Source organism: Nesoenas mayeri, assembly GCF_963082525.1.
Source record: "Nesoenas mayeri genome assembly, chromosome: 5".
Taxonomy (NCBI): Eukaryota; Metazoa; Chordata; class Aves; order Columbiformes; family Columbidae; genus Nesoenas; species Nesoenas mayeri.
The window spans coordinates 13181904-13198537 of NC_137548.1; the positions used below are offsets into that span (position 1 = coordinate 13181904).

The window sequence follows — 16634 nt, forward strand, 5'->3', positions numbered from 1 at the left end:
GCTGTAGGCCCTACAGCAATGTAAATCCAATATCAGCAGAGCAAATGTGGTGTCTTATTCTGTTAGCTGGCCTTCAGTGGGCTAATTCATCAGAATAAATAGTTCTGTGATTATCAGAGTAGCTGAAGGTCAAGGTAATACAAAGAAACCAGAAAATAAAGCAATCAAGTTCTAAAATCCAGAAGCCGAACACCCAGCCTGGTATGTTTGTAGTAAAGTACTTAATATATACAATGTGTCATGTCATTAAACAAAAATTGGTTCATATTTATGTACCTGTCTTTACAGTACTTACTCAGTCAATTCCTGTAGCTCTTGGTAGTTTGTATCAGTTGGAATTCACTGTGGCTTCTGGCTCTAGGGCAGGTTGTCACCCACATACTGTGTATATGCTATTTCCAGTAAAGGCTTGAGAGCAGGTTGGATTGCAAAGCAGTTACCTTCCTGAAATAAGCTGCCTGAAGATACAGCTTGCCTCTCATGTAGCATTTGTTCAGGCCACATGAGAACCTACTTTTACATGGTGTTGAATACCCTGAAGGCTTACAGTTCTCAGCCTCTCCACTAGCTTCACAGTTGTTCCCACTCATTTTTGCAATTCATCTGTAATTCTGTTTCTTCAAACCAGTTGTATTTCAGTTACATCCACAGGAGGGGACATTTTTAGTCATCTGAATATGTATGAGCCCATTAGGACAGCTGAGCTACTTTATTTTCAAACGTTGGGCTGACCATGGATGGTATCAATGCTGCCTAATGATAAATGGTTGTTTAGTCTGATTTGCAGGCATTTTTCACTGCGTCTGTTCAGAGGATGTAATGCCTGAGAACAAGGTTGGCTGAGAACAACACAGCATGAAGGACTTTGATTCCAGAAAATACCCAGGCAGAGCCAGGATAAATCACTACCCAGCTGGGACAATACTTGATCAAATGTGTCCCTTGTAGAAAGAGATGAGGGCAGATCTTGAGGACTTAATTAAATCTCCTGTTATAAGGACTTTCTGACTAAAGGGAGTTTAATGCTTTGATGCTGATGCCACAAGATGTAACCATGGGTGGTAGGTTGCTGAGGCCATAAGCACTATGGGAGAGAATCCAGTTCAGCATTGGGTCTTTCATTTCACTCCCCTTTAAGGTGACATACTCTGCACCTGCCTGGTCTTTTAACCTTCCTTGTGATTCAACTGCAAGAGTTGGATGAACTCCTGAGAGAAAAATTACGATGATGGTTTGATAGCATGGCTGTGAACATGTTTTAAAAGCCAATTGAAGGCTTAGATTTCAGGAGGACAGTTCTGGAGCTTTTTACCACTATTTCTCTGGAGGGGAAGAGGTCTCCTTTATTCTTTTCTAGTAGCACCTGTCGTTTAAATACAAGAACCTTTTTTATATGTCCAGCATAGCTGAGAAGTCCTGTCTGCTGCAATATTATTATCAGTGTAGTCAAGGCCTTGCTATCAACTGGTAAAAGTGGCTGTGGACCAGATGGGCATCAACCCTGAAGAACTCCTTTAAAAATATAATCTTCCTCTTTACCTCCAGAAAACGCCTTTGCAACAGAATCTGACAGGGGCTGGATCTGGTCTGCTCCAGATGTCCGTCCAGGGATTAAAGATGGAGACAGAAAACATTTATGCTGCTCTTGAGGCAGGATGAGCAAATTAAAGTATTTCTGGCTTTAGGGACTTTCCTTCTGAAGCAACAGTGTGAGCGTGGGTTTTTTTACCTGACATGTTGGTGAAACTTTGTACCTCTATGAAAAATAAATAGTTGACAGCTGGGAAGGAAAAGTTGCAGCCTGAAGCACAAATATGTTCAGTTACTCACGGAATGCAATACAGGCATTACGTGTAAATAGCACTGGGTAGTGTTAAAACTTACACAAGCTCCCCCCAGCTCTTCCTTTGGTTGTGAAGATCATTTCCTGTGCCAGTAAAAAACAAAATGAATCCTTTACCAAAAATTCTGATGACACTATCAGCTTTTTAGAACATAAATATTTCCCAGTGTTTCAAGGGCCTGAGCAGTGGCTACAGTTTAAATATATTAATGAGATAAAAGGGAGGTTGTATCTAAATCTGAGACTCCCTGATGAGTTTGTAATCCTATAAGAATAAAACAAAGCTGTCAGCCGACCAGTTTTGTGCTGAAATGTCTATGCCTCCTACACTGCCCATCAAAGGAGATCAGCAATTGTGGATATTGTGTTACAACAAAATAAACTAAACAAAATACACCCTTGAACAGAGTGGCACAAGTTATTTTTTGTTTGTATAATGATCTGTAACTCTCAGCACAGCTTCATACGTTACAAACACCACCATGTTCACAGGAAAGGCACGAATGCAGTTCAACCCCAGTCCTTTGAAAAGCACTTTTGCACCCTCCTTTCTCACACTTTCTGTAGCACAGTGGATGAGACCTTTGTACTTGTGCTGGTCTAATTCATCTGTTTGCATCCTTGATTTAATGACATCCATGGGCGTAGCTAATCCCCAGGCCAGGACTCCAGCAAAGCCACCAGAAAGTAGGACAACAAGTAAACCTGGAGGAGCGAAGGGAGGAGCAGTTAACTTGAGCCTTGCACTGATATGACTGCAGGTGTCTCAGATTTGTTAGCTAACTTGGTTAACTTTCATGTCCTTCAGCTGTTATTTTGTCCAGCTCTTGCAGTTGTGAGGTTTTCAGTGAGCTCACACGAACTGCATGGTCTCTCCGTTTCACAGCATACTCATTTTTGCAGATACCATACTGGTTCGTGCAGAGGCAGCATCTAATTTAACACCACACAAACTAGATGTGATGCAGCCTGAGAGCACCCACACCTTCTCCAGCTGGATTTACTTATTTTTATAATTCTCAGGAAGATGCTCTTGCTGAATGTCACCTATTTGGTCTTTTCTCAAAGTGGATAATTGTTTTTTGGAGCCAAATCACAACCAGGAAACTTAAGTGTCATTACATTCTGCACTTGGGATTTATTCTCAAGCTCTGGACTGACTCTGATCCATGCTCTGTGATGGCTGCTGGAAGGCTCGTTCGTGTTTCATTTCTAGTTACATATCCTTTTTCTGCATGAAGAGGATTTCATTTCCACATACCAGGCACCAGAGTGTGCCATGAACACCCCTCCCACGGGAAGAGGAGCAGCTGCTGAGGGACCAGGTCATGCTGGCACAGCCCGCACTCCCAGGCTGCTGGCATCCATATGCCAGGAGGGCACAAACGGCCCCGTGACACCAGGAAGCAAACACACAGCACCCCATGTGAGGAGTAGATCTGGGTGAGGTTTCACAGGTGCTGGGTGATGTTTGCTAAGAGCCTGGTTTCCCTCAGTGTGGGGGAAAGCCATTTTTGCAGATAAGGCCAGATGCTTTCCAATACATACCTGGTTTATCTTTCCCAGCTGGTTTGAGCCAGTCGCACAGAGCAGAATAGGTAAGGAAATATATTGCAGAAGAGGAGCAATCCCTGCAGAGTAATGCAGAGCAGCCCTTGTAGAGACCCCTAAAACCTTCCTCCTTGGCAATCACCTTCAGGCAGTGCAGAGATCCTCGGTACTTGGGCTCGGAAACAGGCTGGGGAGATGCAATGGAAGGATGTGGGTTCCTCTGAGTCTGCATGCGAACTTTAGCCACTTCACTAGGGGTCATCAACAAAACCTGTAACATCAGAGGATGGTATTTTAACCTTTCATGTTTAAACGGTGTTTTGATCCTTCTCCTGCAAATTCCTTGTCTCCCACACTTTCAGGCAATAATATTACCTGAAGACAGCAAGTTCCAGCCTCGTCCCCTCTGACTGTGCTAAATCCCACCCAGCAGCCACAGAACACCTGTGTGAGGTGCACTATGAGGAGTGGAAGGCAAGGCAGAAATCACCAGGGTATATTAAGCACTTGTAACAACTTTTTAAACCTGGTGGGCATGGAAAGGGGATGTTCTCAGCTACAGGATAGCATACATCAAGGCTCTTATATTTATCTGTGTTTGGAACCAAGGCCATAAACACTTTAAAAATGTTAACCTGTGTTAAATGGAGCTAGAAACCCGACCATCTGGACTGCTCTGTAAGAGGATTGTCTGTGACTGGGTGCATGTTTCCTGCAGATACTGACAGAAATCCATCTGCTGATTGGAAAGTGCTCCTGGATTCAGCCTCACTTCCCTGTCCTGGGATCATGCACATTTGCCATGCAACATCACTTCTTAGTGATGCCCTGCTGAGTTTCGAGTCCTGGCGAGACCACACTGTGTACTGCCCATTGCTACAGCAACACCGTGCCGGGCTTGTGCAGCCACTGTCAGAGCACCAGCCTGAGCTCTGACACACTGAGTTACGTCTTTCTTATATAAATATACCGTCAGAGCCACTTGGAAAGTTTGCTGCTCAGGTTGTTTTTCTTCCTTTTTCTGTGTTTGCTGCCAATGTCCACGTCATTCTTAATAATGAGTTCTTAGGTGTTTTGGAACTCTAAACCAAATCTGGCATGAGCTGCCTGGCAGAGCTTGGCCACACGGCGGAGCCGACAAGGGAGGGGGCAGCATGGGCAGAGTGTGAACCCTCTGAAAACAAACCCACCAGGTTTGTGCAGGCTCCCCCGTGGCCTCCCAGACAGAAAACATTCAGTGCTTTCTCAGGCTCCTGTGTCTGTGAACAATATCTCTTGTTGTGTTTTCCCTTTCGGCTGTTGACCTACCCGGGCCGCACCGGCAGCACCTCCAGCAAGAGAAACATCCAGCTTGGATGGTTTTGCATCCGCAGCCCCGTATCGCAGCTTGCAGATGGTACAAAGGAAGTTTTTGTACGTGCCAAACGAAACAGAAGAAATCACCGATACTGCAAGGACTGATGCAGACACACCTTTGTAAAATCCCCAAATCTAGTTGGAAACAGAGATAAAATAACTTTTTGTAAAGCAAATGGCATGGAAAGCATCTGCCCAAAAACACTGCCCCTACATTGTTGAGCCAAAACTTATTCCCATCTTACAGTTCATTGGCAAAGCTAAATTTTGTCCTGACCTTTCTCCCAACAAATGGTTGTGTGTAACTAACTGCTGCTCATCCTCCCCCGCCAACAGCTCTGCTGCTCTGCAGCAAGTCATCCATAACTGATGTCAGCAACTCTGATGAGAGGCACTTACTTTTTCTGTCCTGTATGTTTCCTGAATGCAGTGCCAAATCCCATTGTAATGCCTCTCGGTCTGAATTCTCACCTAGGAATATAGGGACAACTTCAAAATGTACATATTAGATTCAAACAAAACAAAACAAACAAACAAAAAGCCACAGGAGAAAACCAGATAATTAGCCATAAAATAGCACAACCAAATTATTTATTTTTTTAAAAAATGAGAAACAACACAATCAAATACAGTGAAATATGTTGATTTTAACAAAGATGAAAGCATTGCTATGGGACTAGTTTTATAGAAAGGGGGAGGGGAAAGCAAAAGAGCCTGCTCATTTTCAGTCCGTAGTCAAGAAATAAAGCTCCATCCCGTACCTTCACTGTGTCCAGCGGATAACCGACTGCTGTGCTCAGACCACCTGAAACAGAGAGTGTGTTGGAGATGGTTAACAGGGCACATTGCAACAGAGCATTTTGCCCCACTGTGGCAAGTCATTGAGGGAATAGCAGAAAAATGCAGCTTCGGAGCCCTGCCATGCTTGGCACCAGGCCTTTTTCAAGCTCCAGCGATGAAGTTTGAGCCAAGAATGACAAAGCAGAATGCTGTGATTTCTCTCTGTGACCAAGACACTCTCAGAGAGGAATCCAAGTGTCACAGAAAACTAATCAGGAGGAATAACACCCCAGTACAAGCCAGGGCTGGGGAAACGCTGAGAGCACCACTGCAGGAAGGCTGAAAAGATGATTTGTATGATATCAGACTGTTCTCTCTCTCAGCTGAAGCAGTAAAATATCTTTGGACTATGACCAAGCACCCTCACATGAGGTACAGAGCATCCTCATTCACACAAGAGGGCCTCTGGAGCAATTTTGGGCCTCCAAGTTTGTTTTGGAAATATTAAGGAATAAAAGCAGCAGTCACAAGGACATCTGCAAAAGAGAGGTGGTCCTCAGGCATTACAGGCTCTCAGCAATCTTGAATCTTGTAGTATTGAGGACTAGAGAGGTACTTCTGCTGCATCCTGCACGCCAGGGACCGGACACATGCTGGCTGCACTTTACAAAGCACATCTAGAGCTTTGGGTGAGGAATTCATTGGGCGTTAGGGCCCACAGCACCGTGCTGGACTAAGCCTCTAAGGTGCATCTCTTTCGTGCACCAGACTGCTGCAAGAGCAAAGCGAGGAGCATAAATGAAGGTTGCTTTGAGCCATGGCAGGCTGCTGTGACACCGGGGTGCAGCACTCACACTCCGCCGCTCACGGCTCAGCAGGATTACGGGGCAGCGAGGGATTAGCGATGGCCACGCACAAAGCCAGCGTGCTCAGCAGCACGGCCCACACGCCAGCTGACCGCGACTCCCTGCCTGCGGCAGTGACAGCATGTCCAGCCTGATGGAGGGGGTTGTCAATCCTCTGTTGACACCCAAGCTCACTTTGAAACCTTAAAAAAGCTGCTGGAGTTGGAAATGCAATCAAAGTTAATGCCTTAATGGCAGATACAGAGAGTGAAAGAGTTCAGACATGGGCTTCTCTTGGCCAAGTAACAGATAGATCACCCACTGTCCCTGCTTGTCCACTGCATTCTCAACTCTAATCTAAATGCATCTGATGGCAGATACAACAGATGGTGAGAGCTGACTTGCTCACTTCCTCCCAGTACATCACCTGCTTAAGACATCTGAGAGGAACTCAGGCTGGTGGATGATGGAGCTGTATCCATGTGAGTTATTTAGATGAAGACCAAGTTCATAAAAGTGATTGATAAGCCCTTCAGGGAGCCAGGCAAAAGGTACTTTAAAATGTATTAGTCACTGTGAGCATTTCACTAGGCATGTTCACGTGTGATTACACGGCTGCTTGGGAGCTCTGGAAAGCTCTACTGCCTTCTGGAAAAAGCAGCAGCTGCTGGTGTGAGTCACCAGGAGACAATCTCAAGGTGCTTTACTCGGAAGAAAAGAACCAGCAGCCTCTTGCTTGAAGAAAAATGAGGTTTCTGCTGTAAAAACCTCTATCAAATCTGTTACCAGATAAATAGCAATGAAGATTAAAAAGGGGCCAAGAATTCCAAAACCAAAATGAGATCAGGTTGGAAGAGAGACAGCTAGAGTGATCACACAGGGTAATACAACTCAAAGGAGCAATGCTTCTGGTCCAAACAGAGAGCGACAACGGACAAGGTCACCCGGGGCCACCTGCACTGTCACAGATTCCCGGCCATCAGCCAGAGGCAGACAGCAGACACGGGCCCCGCCAGCCAGCAAAGAGCAGCACATAAGTCAGTGTCAGTGTGACTGTGCTGACCGCAGAGGTCAGGTCCCCTGGCCCAAGAACCCGTCCCAACCAAGAGGATTTGGCATCGCATGGGTTTCAGACTTCTGAACCTTAGGGGCAGCAAATGCAAGCTGAGCAGACAGTGGTGACTCAGGGGCACCATGTGCCTTGCACAGCTAAGTCCTGGCTTGTTCCACCTGCTCAGGAAGGTAGAAGCCTTGTTTTGTGCATATCAGGTACCAAGGCTGATCTGGGTCAGTGCTTGACAAGAAGTGTCCTCCCTTCCAAAGTGCCCTGTTCACACATTAAGATGCAGAAACAGCAGCAACATAGGCAAAATAAAGCAGTTTTGCCTCACATTGCTTCTCAGTCCTAAAGTCTCTTGCTCACCTTAGGTCCTCCAAGAACCAAACATTTCCACTTTATTCCCACTCTGAACCTCTGAACAACCACAGCCTGCCATGCAATGTACTCCTTAAGAGTCAAAGCACTCCAAGCAGTTAAGTTGTCAGAGCTGAGGAGCTCAGCCAAGTCCACCAAAGGCTGACGAAGAAGGGCTCTGCACAATGTCACACAGTATAAATAGCCTGGGACAAAGATAGCATGACCCACACATGCCCTGTTTGCACAGCAGAATTGAACAAGGCCAGCAATGTATAGCATAGCATGAAATATGGGAGAAGGATCTTGTGGGGCTCCTGCTGAGTAACACCACACCCCCTGTGAGGGAAGTAAAGGGCAAAACCAGGTGAATCATGTTTGTTGGGTTGTAGCAAGGCATTTTTCATGCCTACTTTATTGGAGACATTCTCAGGTATTGTGCGGGGGTTGCAGCATCCTCTACACACATACAGAGTACAAGGACAAAACTGGAATACTCAGTCTCTTCACTCAATCTCTTCAAACAGGCAATTCAAAAAAGGAGAGATCCTGGCAATGTGGCCACTGCAATGTTAACAGCAGAGAGCCAGCAGCAGCCATATGGAGCCCATCAGGCTGCAACAGCTCTGAGCTGTTGGCAAACACCTGGCTGAAAGACCCAGGGAGAAGCAGGAATCATGGCCTGCGCACTGGATGGGGAGACAACTACTTCCAAAGACCTTTACTTTGTGAAGAGCTGGGAACATAAGAAGTGCCCCATATCCTAAACAATCTGAACTCCATCTGGTAACATGGCCCTGGCAGTGGCCAGCAGAAGCTGCTTTAGCTGTAAGGACAAGGAGACAGCATGTTCCCCCCATAGGAGGACTATTTTATCTGTCCTTGGGTGGCATGTGTCTGGTGTGTAACCTTGCAGTAAGATGAGGAGAAGCCCATGCAGATCCTGCTGTTCTGTCACTGCTGGGTAAACCTCAGATTTCCATTCCCCAATCTCCACACGTGGCACAAGAGTCAAATCATCCCCTGCCATGGCCTGGGCTGCTGTAGTAGCAGGGCTAGAAATATACATGGGGTCACAGGAAAATTCAAGTTGGAAGAGACCTCGGAAGGTGTCTAATCCAATCTCCTGCTCAGCTTTATTCATAAGAAGGACATCCTTATAGAAGATCTGCTTTCCACAACATTCAGCCCCGTTTAGTGGTTACTGAAAATCTCCACGGTCACTGAGCAAGTTTCTGTCAAGATTTTTCCGTCTGGGGTCACAGCAAATCACTGTTTCCCTGGCTGAAGATGCTACGCTTGTCCCATGGCCACAGAAGCAATGGCTCAGTGGAGATGCACAATACTTGTGCAGGTGCCTGAGCCAAGCTGGATCATTCCATGTCATCCAAAAGGGGCAGCAACTCTGCTGGTTTTCTGTGGCGCTTAAGCCATGTTTTGTGCAAAACACTCTGAAAACAGATCAAGGTCACAAGAACGTATTTGACTAAACAGAAACTGTTACTATTTATGCTGCCTGTTGAGTTGTCTGATGCACTTCAGCTGAGTTTGCAGCCTCCTTGGGAAAGTGAGAACTGCTTCAGCTCTAACAAACACATGCCATGAAATAAGCTCAGGACCAAAACTACTCCAGTTGTCACAGGTAATTGTAAGGGTCCCACCCTTGGAATCCACTCCGTGTTGGGGTAAGGACCGTGGCCTTGAAGCCCTGCCGAAGTACCTTGCACATGTCTATGTGCAAGCTCCCAGCAGGGAACAGCATCCCAGAAAACACTCCTGTTTGCCAGTGAAAAAATTCATTATCCCTCTTAAGAAAGCTCCAACCTGGACACAGATGATGGGATGGAAAATCTTGCTCTCTGACCCCCTGGGGCAAGTGAAGTCCAATAAAACAAGCAAAGACATTTTTGGCCCCAGCTGGAGCTCCCCAGCCTGCATCCTCCCAGGGTCAGCCTGTTTCCAGGGCACCCATGGGAGATGCTCGTTGCATGGCAGGGCACATGATGCTGGCGCCCAGACAACAAGACACCACACAAATCACGACTTTGCATGGGAGCAGGAGATGAAGGCTGAGGTGAACGACCACTTTGAAACTGTGTTTTCAGCTCTCCACATTCCCTTGCAAAAGAAGTTTATCCTTAACTGGCTCAACCACAACTGTGTCAGCAAAAGCAAAGAAGTCCAAGGAGCAAACACAACTGTTGCTGCCCTGCTGAGATGAGGTCAGTCATTAACAGGAGGTCTCAGAGGAGGTTTGATGAGTCCTTCTGAGATGGATGTCCTGTTGCCAGCCTCAGCATCTCCACTGGGTACTTTAAAGTCAGAAAGGAAAGAGGAGGAGAAGGGAAAGCTGCCATGGAGTGGCTGGTTAGATTCCCCTCTCCCATGAAGGATCCTTTCCAAGCAGGATCCCCCAGCACCCTGGGAAGTCCAGCACCTTGAGCAACTGGCACCAGGGCTGCATGCTGCTGAGATGCCAGAACCTCACCCCACTTGCACATTTTGCATGATGAGCAATAAGGGTGTAAAACTCATCATGGTTCTTCCCAGGGAATTCACATTTGCACCAGGACCACAGGCTGCTCCTGGTGAGGGAAACTGCCCAATGTCAGAAGATCTCAAAGTGAGATCTGACATGCAGGCTTGGGCTGGGCTTCTCAACCTTCTGGCAGGTTTACCTGTCCTTTCTGGCAGTGCCAACTCCAAGGCTTTTGTCTTGGTACTCGATACTCTGTTAAATCTGGGAAGATTTCAGAAAAAAAGTGAGACCAGTGACTAAAATTTGTTGCTTAAAACAACGCTGGGTTTGAGTGGTAAATGCCCTAAAAATGTCTAGAAATAAATCACACTTTTCTCTTTTTACTTTTTTTATATATAACTAACCTACTTTCTCCCAGATCAAAGCCTGCCACGCAGCTCGCCTGCACTGAAATTACCTCCACAGCTGCAACTTAAACTAAGCCAAAGGTCATTCATTCAGACTGTCCTCACTACAAAAAGCGATGCCTCTACCCCTCCTGTCTCACAAATCACATTCTCAGCCCCCCAGAGTCGTGACCTCGATAGTCTGCCAGGACCTTCTGGCACCAGACACGCAAAGCTTTGCTGTCTGGCCATTACTCGCCAGTTTGTATCTGCAGCAACGCGTTCCACTTAGTGTCTTCCCATCAGAGTTTGTCCCGTCCCGCGGCAATTAGGCTGCAGAAGATTGCGCAGCAATGACCTCAGCCAACAAAATTGCAGCTCTGCCTCTCCAGTAGCTCTGTGAATCTGCTCTGATGACATTTTCCACTTTATAAGGAAGAATCCACTTTTAACAAGCAGCCCCCATTGAAAAACTCTCAGCTCTGCCATTGAGACCTGCCCATTAGCTGAACAAGAAAGAAACACAGCAACCTGCTTTCATCAACAAGCACTCCTTCGTGTACTTACCTCCAATGGCCCCGGCAATGAAATCCATCCAGATTGATTCTGCTGCCTTAATTACCCTGATTAAGCGTTAGGGAGGTAGAAGAAGAGAGGATATCAGTTCAGTCCTTCCAGAGCACCGCAGGTCCTTTGGAGACAGTGTGATTTGGAATATGAAGCACCTTCCTACTGTCTTGTCTTGCCTCTGGGGACTGTGAACCTTGTGAATACTGGATGAATTTGTACACTCAAGGCAGAGACAGGAAGCCTGGAGCTGTTCCAGGAACACAGTGAATAAGTAATCCCGTGAAGCCCAGCAACGCTGTGCCAGAGCTGCTGTCCTCAATGCCTTTCTGCTTGGAAAATCACGAGGGGTAGTGCCCTGCAGGGTAATGCCAGCTGTGATGGGGCCATTTCCCACTGCACTTATTAACCGCAGAAGACAGCCTTACACCCTTGTTTGCCAGAGGACACCTTTGCCCTGCACCATGGAGACATGGTGCAGGTGGCTCTGTATGAGATCACAGAATCACAGAATGTCAGGGATTGGAAAGGACCTCAAAAGATCATCTAGTCCCATCCCCCTGCTGGAGCAGGAACACCTAGATGGAATGTGTCCAGGCAGGTTTTAAGTGTCTCCAGAGAAGGAGACTCCACAACCCCCATGGGCAGCCTGTTCCAGTGCTCTGTCACCCTCACTGAGAAGAAGTTTCTTCTCAAATTTAAGTGGAACCTCTTGTGTTCCATTTTGAACCCATTACCCCTTGTCCTACCATTGGTTGCCACTGAGAAGAGCCTGGCTCCATCCTCCTGACACTCACCCTTTATATATTTATAAACATTAATGAGGTCACCCCTCAGTCTCCTCCAAACTAAAGAGACCCAGCTCCCTCAGCCTTTCCTCATAAGAGAGATGCTCCACTCCCTTGATCATCTTTGTTGCCCTGCACTGGACTCTCTCCAGCAGTTCCCTGTGCTTCTTGAACTGAGATGCCTCTTTCCCTCATCCCAGTGCACCCTTCCTGCTTCTGATGGAGCAGACCGCCTTCCCAGCAAGGAAAATTCCTTGTGCCCTTGCCAAGGAATTTTCCTTGGCTTTTCTAGCCCACTCAGTTGACCCTAAACCTTTGCCCAGACCCTCACAAATTATTACCTACTGTGTATACATGTGGTGAAGCCCAGAAATAAATTCAACCACGTACAAAGCATTTGCTTCTCTTTCAGGCTGCAGGGAGGTGGTGGACTCACTGTCCCTGGAGGTTTTTAAACTGAGATTGGACATGGCACTTAGTGCCATGATCTAGTAAATGGACTGAAGTTGGACCAAGGGCTGGACTTGATGATCTCTGAGGTCTTTTCCAACCCAGTCAATTCTGTGATTCTATAGTTTCCCCAATGCCCAGAGGAGCTCTGGCTCTTCACTTTTGACTCAGCCTCCCAAGCCTCTTTCCAATGTCAGCTCCTTGCTGAGTCCATTGGCAGAGCAGGAATCACTATTGCTGCTGCCCATACTCCAGTGTTTCACCCTGCAGGGGAGATGGATTTTGCCAGGAAATTGGTCCAGCACTTAATTTTTTTCTTCCTAGTTTACACCCAGCACAGGGTGGTGAGCTCAGCAGAGAAAAGAGAAAAGCACAGAGAGACACTTGCTAATCAAAGAGAAACAAGAGCGCTAGAAAATGCCATATGGCCTACTTTTGCACAACTGACCCACACCAGAGGGCTGCCACGTCTACAGCGGAGAGGTCAAGTTTTGCCAGGAGTGAACCTGGAAACCAAAGTCCCGATGCAGTGAAGGGCTTGCCAAGTCGTGACTTGAATTGTACTCCTCTTGAAGAGGTTTCCTCAGATCAGAGCCAGGCACATCATCAGCAAAGTGAAAAGAAAATGTCACAGCTGCTGCCCCCATGGGTCAGCTTCACAGAGGAGGTGAGGACTTTAATCCCCAGTACTAAGTCTCTCACACATTTCACAAGAACCTCTTTCTCACTGAAGTGCACAGTTTGAATGGGCTGATGTGTCAGTGATGTATAGCACAGCTCACTGTCAGAGCTCAGAGTTTCTAGGAACTGAAAATTAAAGGATTTTTAGAAACTTGCTTCCCATAATTTCTTACACGTTTCTCCCTGAGCACTTTCAGTGCTGGAAAGAACAGTTTATTGCAGTGTAGCATCATGCAAGGACAGTAAAAATTTTAAACCAGAAGTAAAATATTATCTAGAGAGATAGCAATGTAGCTGCTAAAACACACCGGGTTGTTCAGTAGCTCTTCCTTGTCACACCTGGTGACTGTGCAGAAGTTATTAACAGTTCATCAACAGCTTGTATGTGCCAAGTGCAGGGAAAGGTGATGTTACCACCTCTCCCACCTGGCTGCTGTCCTTGCAGAACCTCTCCAGCAGCTGGACCAGGTGTGGAATCTGCTGTGTCAGTGACATGGGGGACAAGGACACAGTCCTCTCCAGGAGGGCCAGCCCAGAAGCCTAAACCCTCCTGGTTCCTGAAGGGACCAGGGACCTTCCAAGCCACCCCAGCCCACACTGCAGCAGCCACTGGTGCTTTCAGGACTGCTACTTGGATACTGCTGTTTAATGTTGCTTTTCTGGGAGCTGCTTCCAGGAAAAGCGAAGAAACTCATTATACTCCCAACATGAAAGTGTTGCCATGCGTTCCCTTCCACCACATGGCCAGGGGTATTGTGTGGGATTTTTCTATATACTGCAGCGGCTGGTGCAATATCAGCAAGAAAATACATACTGGCTGGCATGTCACACTGGATGACTGATATGTCAGGGCTAATCAGTATTTCTCATGAAATGTTGCAAGACCAAGCAAAATTTCTCTCTTCTCTGTCTGAGCTGGACACTTCAAAGGGAATCTTCCTCATGAAACCACCTGAGATTGTAAAACAAACAAGCAAACAAAAAAGTCACAAACAAAACAAATAAAAAAACAAAACAAACAAACAAAAAACAAAACAAACAAAAAACCACACACAAAAAAAAGAAAAAAAAACAACAAAAAACCCCACAAACCCACACAACTCCCTTCCTTATGCAACAAAATATTAACACTTTTAAATATTTTAAAGCTTCATTCACACCAATGCTTCTATCAAAATATTAGTTTGCTTTATATAGCACAAAGCTGATTCTAGATTCAAACATTTTGATAACCGTCTGATCCTTTTGATGAGGTATACTGGGAGAAGTCACATTTTCCATGTGGCTGGAATCTCTCTGCAAACAGAAGCCATTCAGAAGGCAGCCATCTGAAAGAAGAATCTTTTGGTGCTTGAGATTTCACCTCGACCCATGAAGGTGTCATTAGGTCCAGCCAGCTCTGGAGAAATCCGTGCACACAGCTACTCCGGGGACATTTGCCTCAACAGGCACTTAGCAAGGTAACATGAGACCCAAGCAAACACCGTCGCCGCTACTGTTGTTCCCAGTCCTTCATTCCTGGTGTCTGGCCAGGACTCAAAGGCAAATGACATTCACTGCTGTACTCATCAGCTGTGTGTGACCCACTAAGACTGGCCACCACGCGATGGTGGTGAGGCCAGAGCTTCTGGAAGAGGAGCGATCCCCAAGGCAGCAATTCAGCCTCCCTTGCCAGGAGTCCTCCTGGAGATGTAGAGTCCTTAAGGTCTCACTGTCCTTCTTGCCTTGCCGAAGGAGCTTCCTCCTTCATCTCCTCTTCCCCAGGTTTCGGAGATACACCAGCTCTCAGATACCAGCCTCATTAGAAACACCAGAACCTAGCCCCCCAATGACACAGGTGAAGAGAAACAGCCCGAAAAAATCCAGCCCAAAGAAATCTTGAATTATAAGTAAGATCTTCAAGGTCAAAGTCACTCCTCTCACCCTTTGACACAATGTCCAAGAACTGACAGAGATCGTGACTAGTCCAGCTTGTAAAGAATCACCATGGTCCATGTCTATGAAAGCATGACTGAAAGTGCCTTGTCTCCACCTAGATGGTTGTTGAGGGTTAAGATTGCGGGGTGACAATAAAACCCTGGCAGATGTATTGTTAACCCCCTCTCCCCCCCACTTTCCCCTTTTGCCCCTCCCTCTTCCCCCTTCCACTACGGACAGGCGATCGGGAGGGAAAGAAGGACAGAGAGAAGAGAGTTGGAAAAAATTAAAGATGTTTTACTAATGCTACTAATAAGAATAGAGAAAATAATACAAAATATACAAAACCAATCTTGAAAGTCTCAGCAACTGCAGAGCTGGCACCCGAAGTCCTGGACTGGACTCTGCAGCCAACCGGAGCTGGATTCAGTCTCTCACTAGGCCTCAGTTCGCAGGGATGACTAGCAAGGTCCTCTCCTAATGTCAGCCATAAGGAAAAAGGAGAAAAGGGAAAAGGGACGAGATCCTCGTGATCTCGCACTTTTATATGAAGTATTCACGTGAATGGAATGTTATACGCAGTTGGTCAGTTTCTTGGTCACTTGTTTCTCGTTCCCCCTCTCGCGAGATGTCCATCCATGCTTATCAATAAGTTTGCATTCCATTGCTAGGTTTACCAATACATGTGTCTGGTTCTCCAGGAAAATGCATTTAATATGAAGGCTTTAGCTGACAGGCAAAATTCACTGAAAGAGAAACTTGTTTTTAACAAAACCAGGACAATGGTCTTCTCAAAGCTTGTTCTAGGAAGTCTGATACACAAACCACATGCTTTGAGCCTCCACAAGGGATAGCACTTCCCTAGGAATAATGTACAAGTCCTTTCCTCCAGTAGTGAACTGTTTAAGAAGAATTTGTTCAAAATTGGTGGATTTCACAGGGGATTTTGAGAAAGCAGAGCATGGAAGGTGCTGTCAGATGAAAACACAGACTGATGGTATTAAGCAATCTGGAAATTATGAAATAAATGAAAGAAAAGTGAGGGATGTCTTAATTTTGCACAGTGCATGATGGATGAGACATTGCATTTGCTTCATGGGAGGAGGCAACTGTCTGTCCACCCAGGCAGAGAGAACTGCTCCATGGCTACAGTGGCAGAGGGGTCAGAGGACTGGCACAAGTGTATGGAGTAAAGGCAAAGGTGGAGAGAGAGACTTTAGGTAGGTGATGAATTTTAAATAACATCTTTTAGGTGAGACAAAAAAGCAGGGACATCCCCTTACCCCTCTCCTTCCACAGATCACTCCCAGGATGTTACCAATTCCATCCACCCTGCAAAGTGAAAGAGAAGCTTGTCTGAGGGCATTGTCCAATTGCATTTTGAACATTGTCAGGCTTGGGGCCGTGTCACCTCCCTGGGAGCCTGTTCCAGTGCTCCACCACCCTCTGGGTGAAGAACCTTCTCCTAATGTCCAACCTAAACCTCCCCTGGCACATCTTCTTGCCTGCCTCTCTTCTCCCCTTGTGAGGAAGCTGTAACCACAATGAAGTCTCCCCTCAGTCTCCTCTTCTCCAAC

The 16634-nt window shown here is 46.5% G+C and overlaps 1 protein-coding gene across 1 annotated transcript; it reads right to left on the reverse strand.

Annotated features, from left to right (window-relative positions):
* Positions 1-2261: 2261 nt before the first annotated feature.
* Positions 2262-11249, reverse strand: SLC25A47 (solute carrier family 25 member 47; the record flags this gene model as incomplete). The annotated part of the gene is made up of 7 exons (XM_080346109.1): positions 2262-2548; positions 3392-3665; positions 4365-4424; positions 4703-4885; positions 5150-5221; positions 5512-5555; positions 11222-11249. The coding sequence occupies 7 exons, from the start codon at positions 11247-11249 to the stop codon at positions 2262-2264; spliced, it is 948 nt and encodes a 315-aa protein (XP_080202235.1).
* Positions 11250-16634: the final 5385 nt, after the last annotated feature.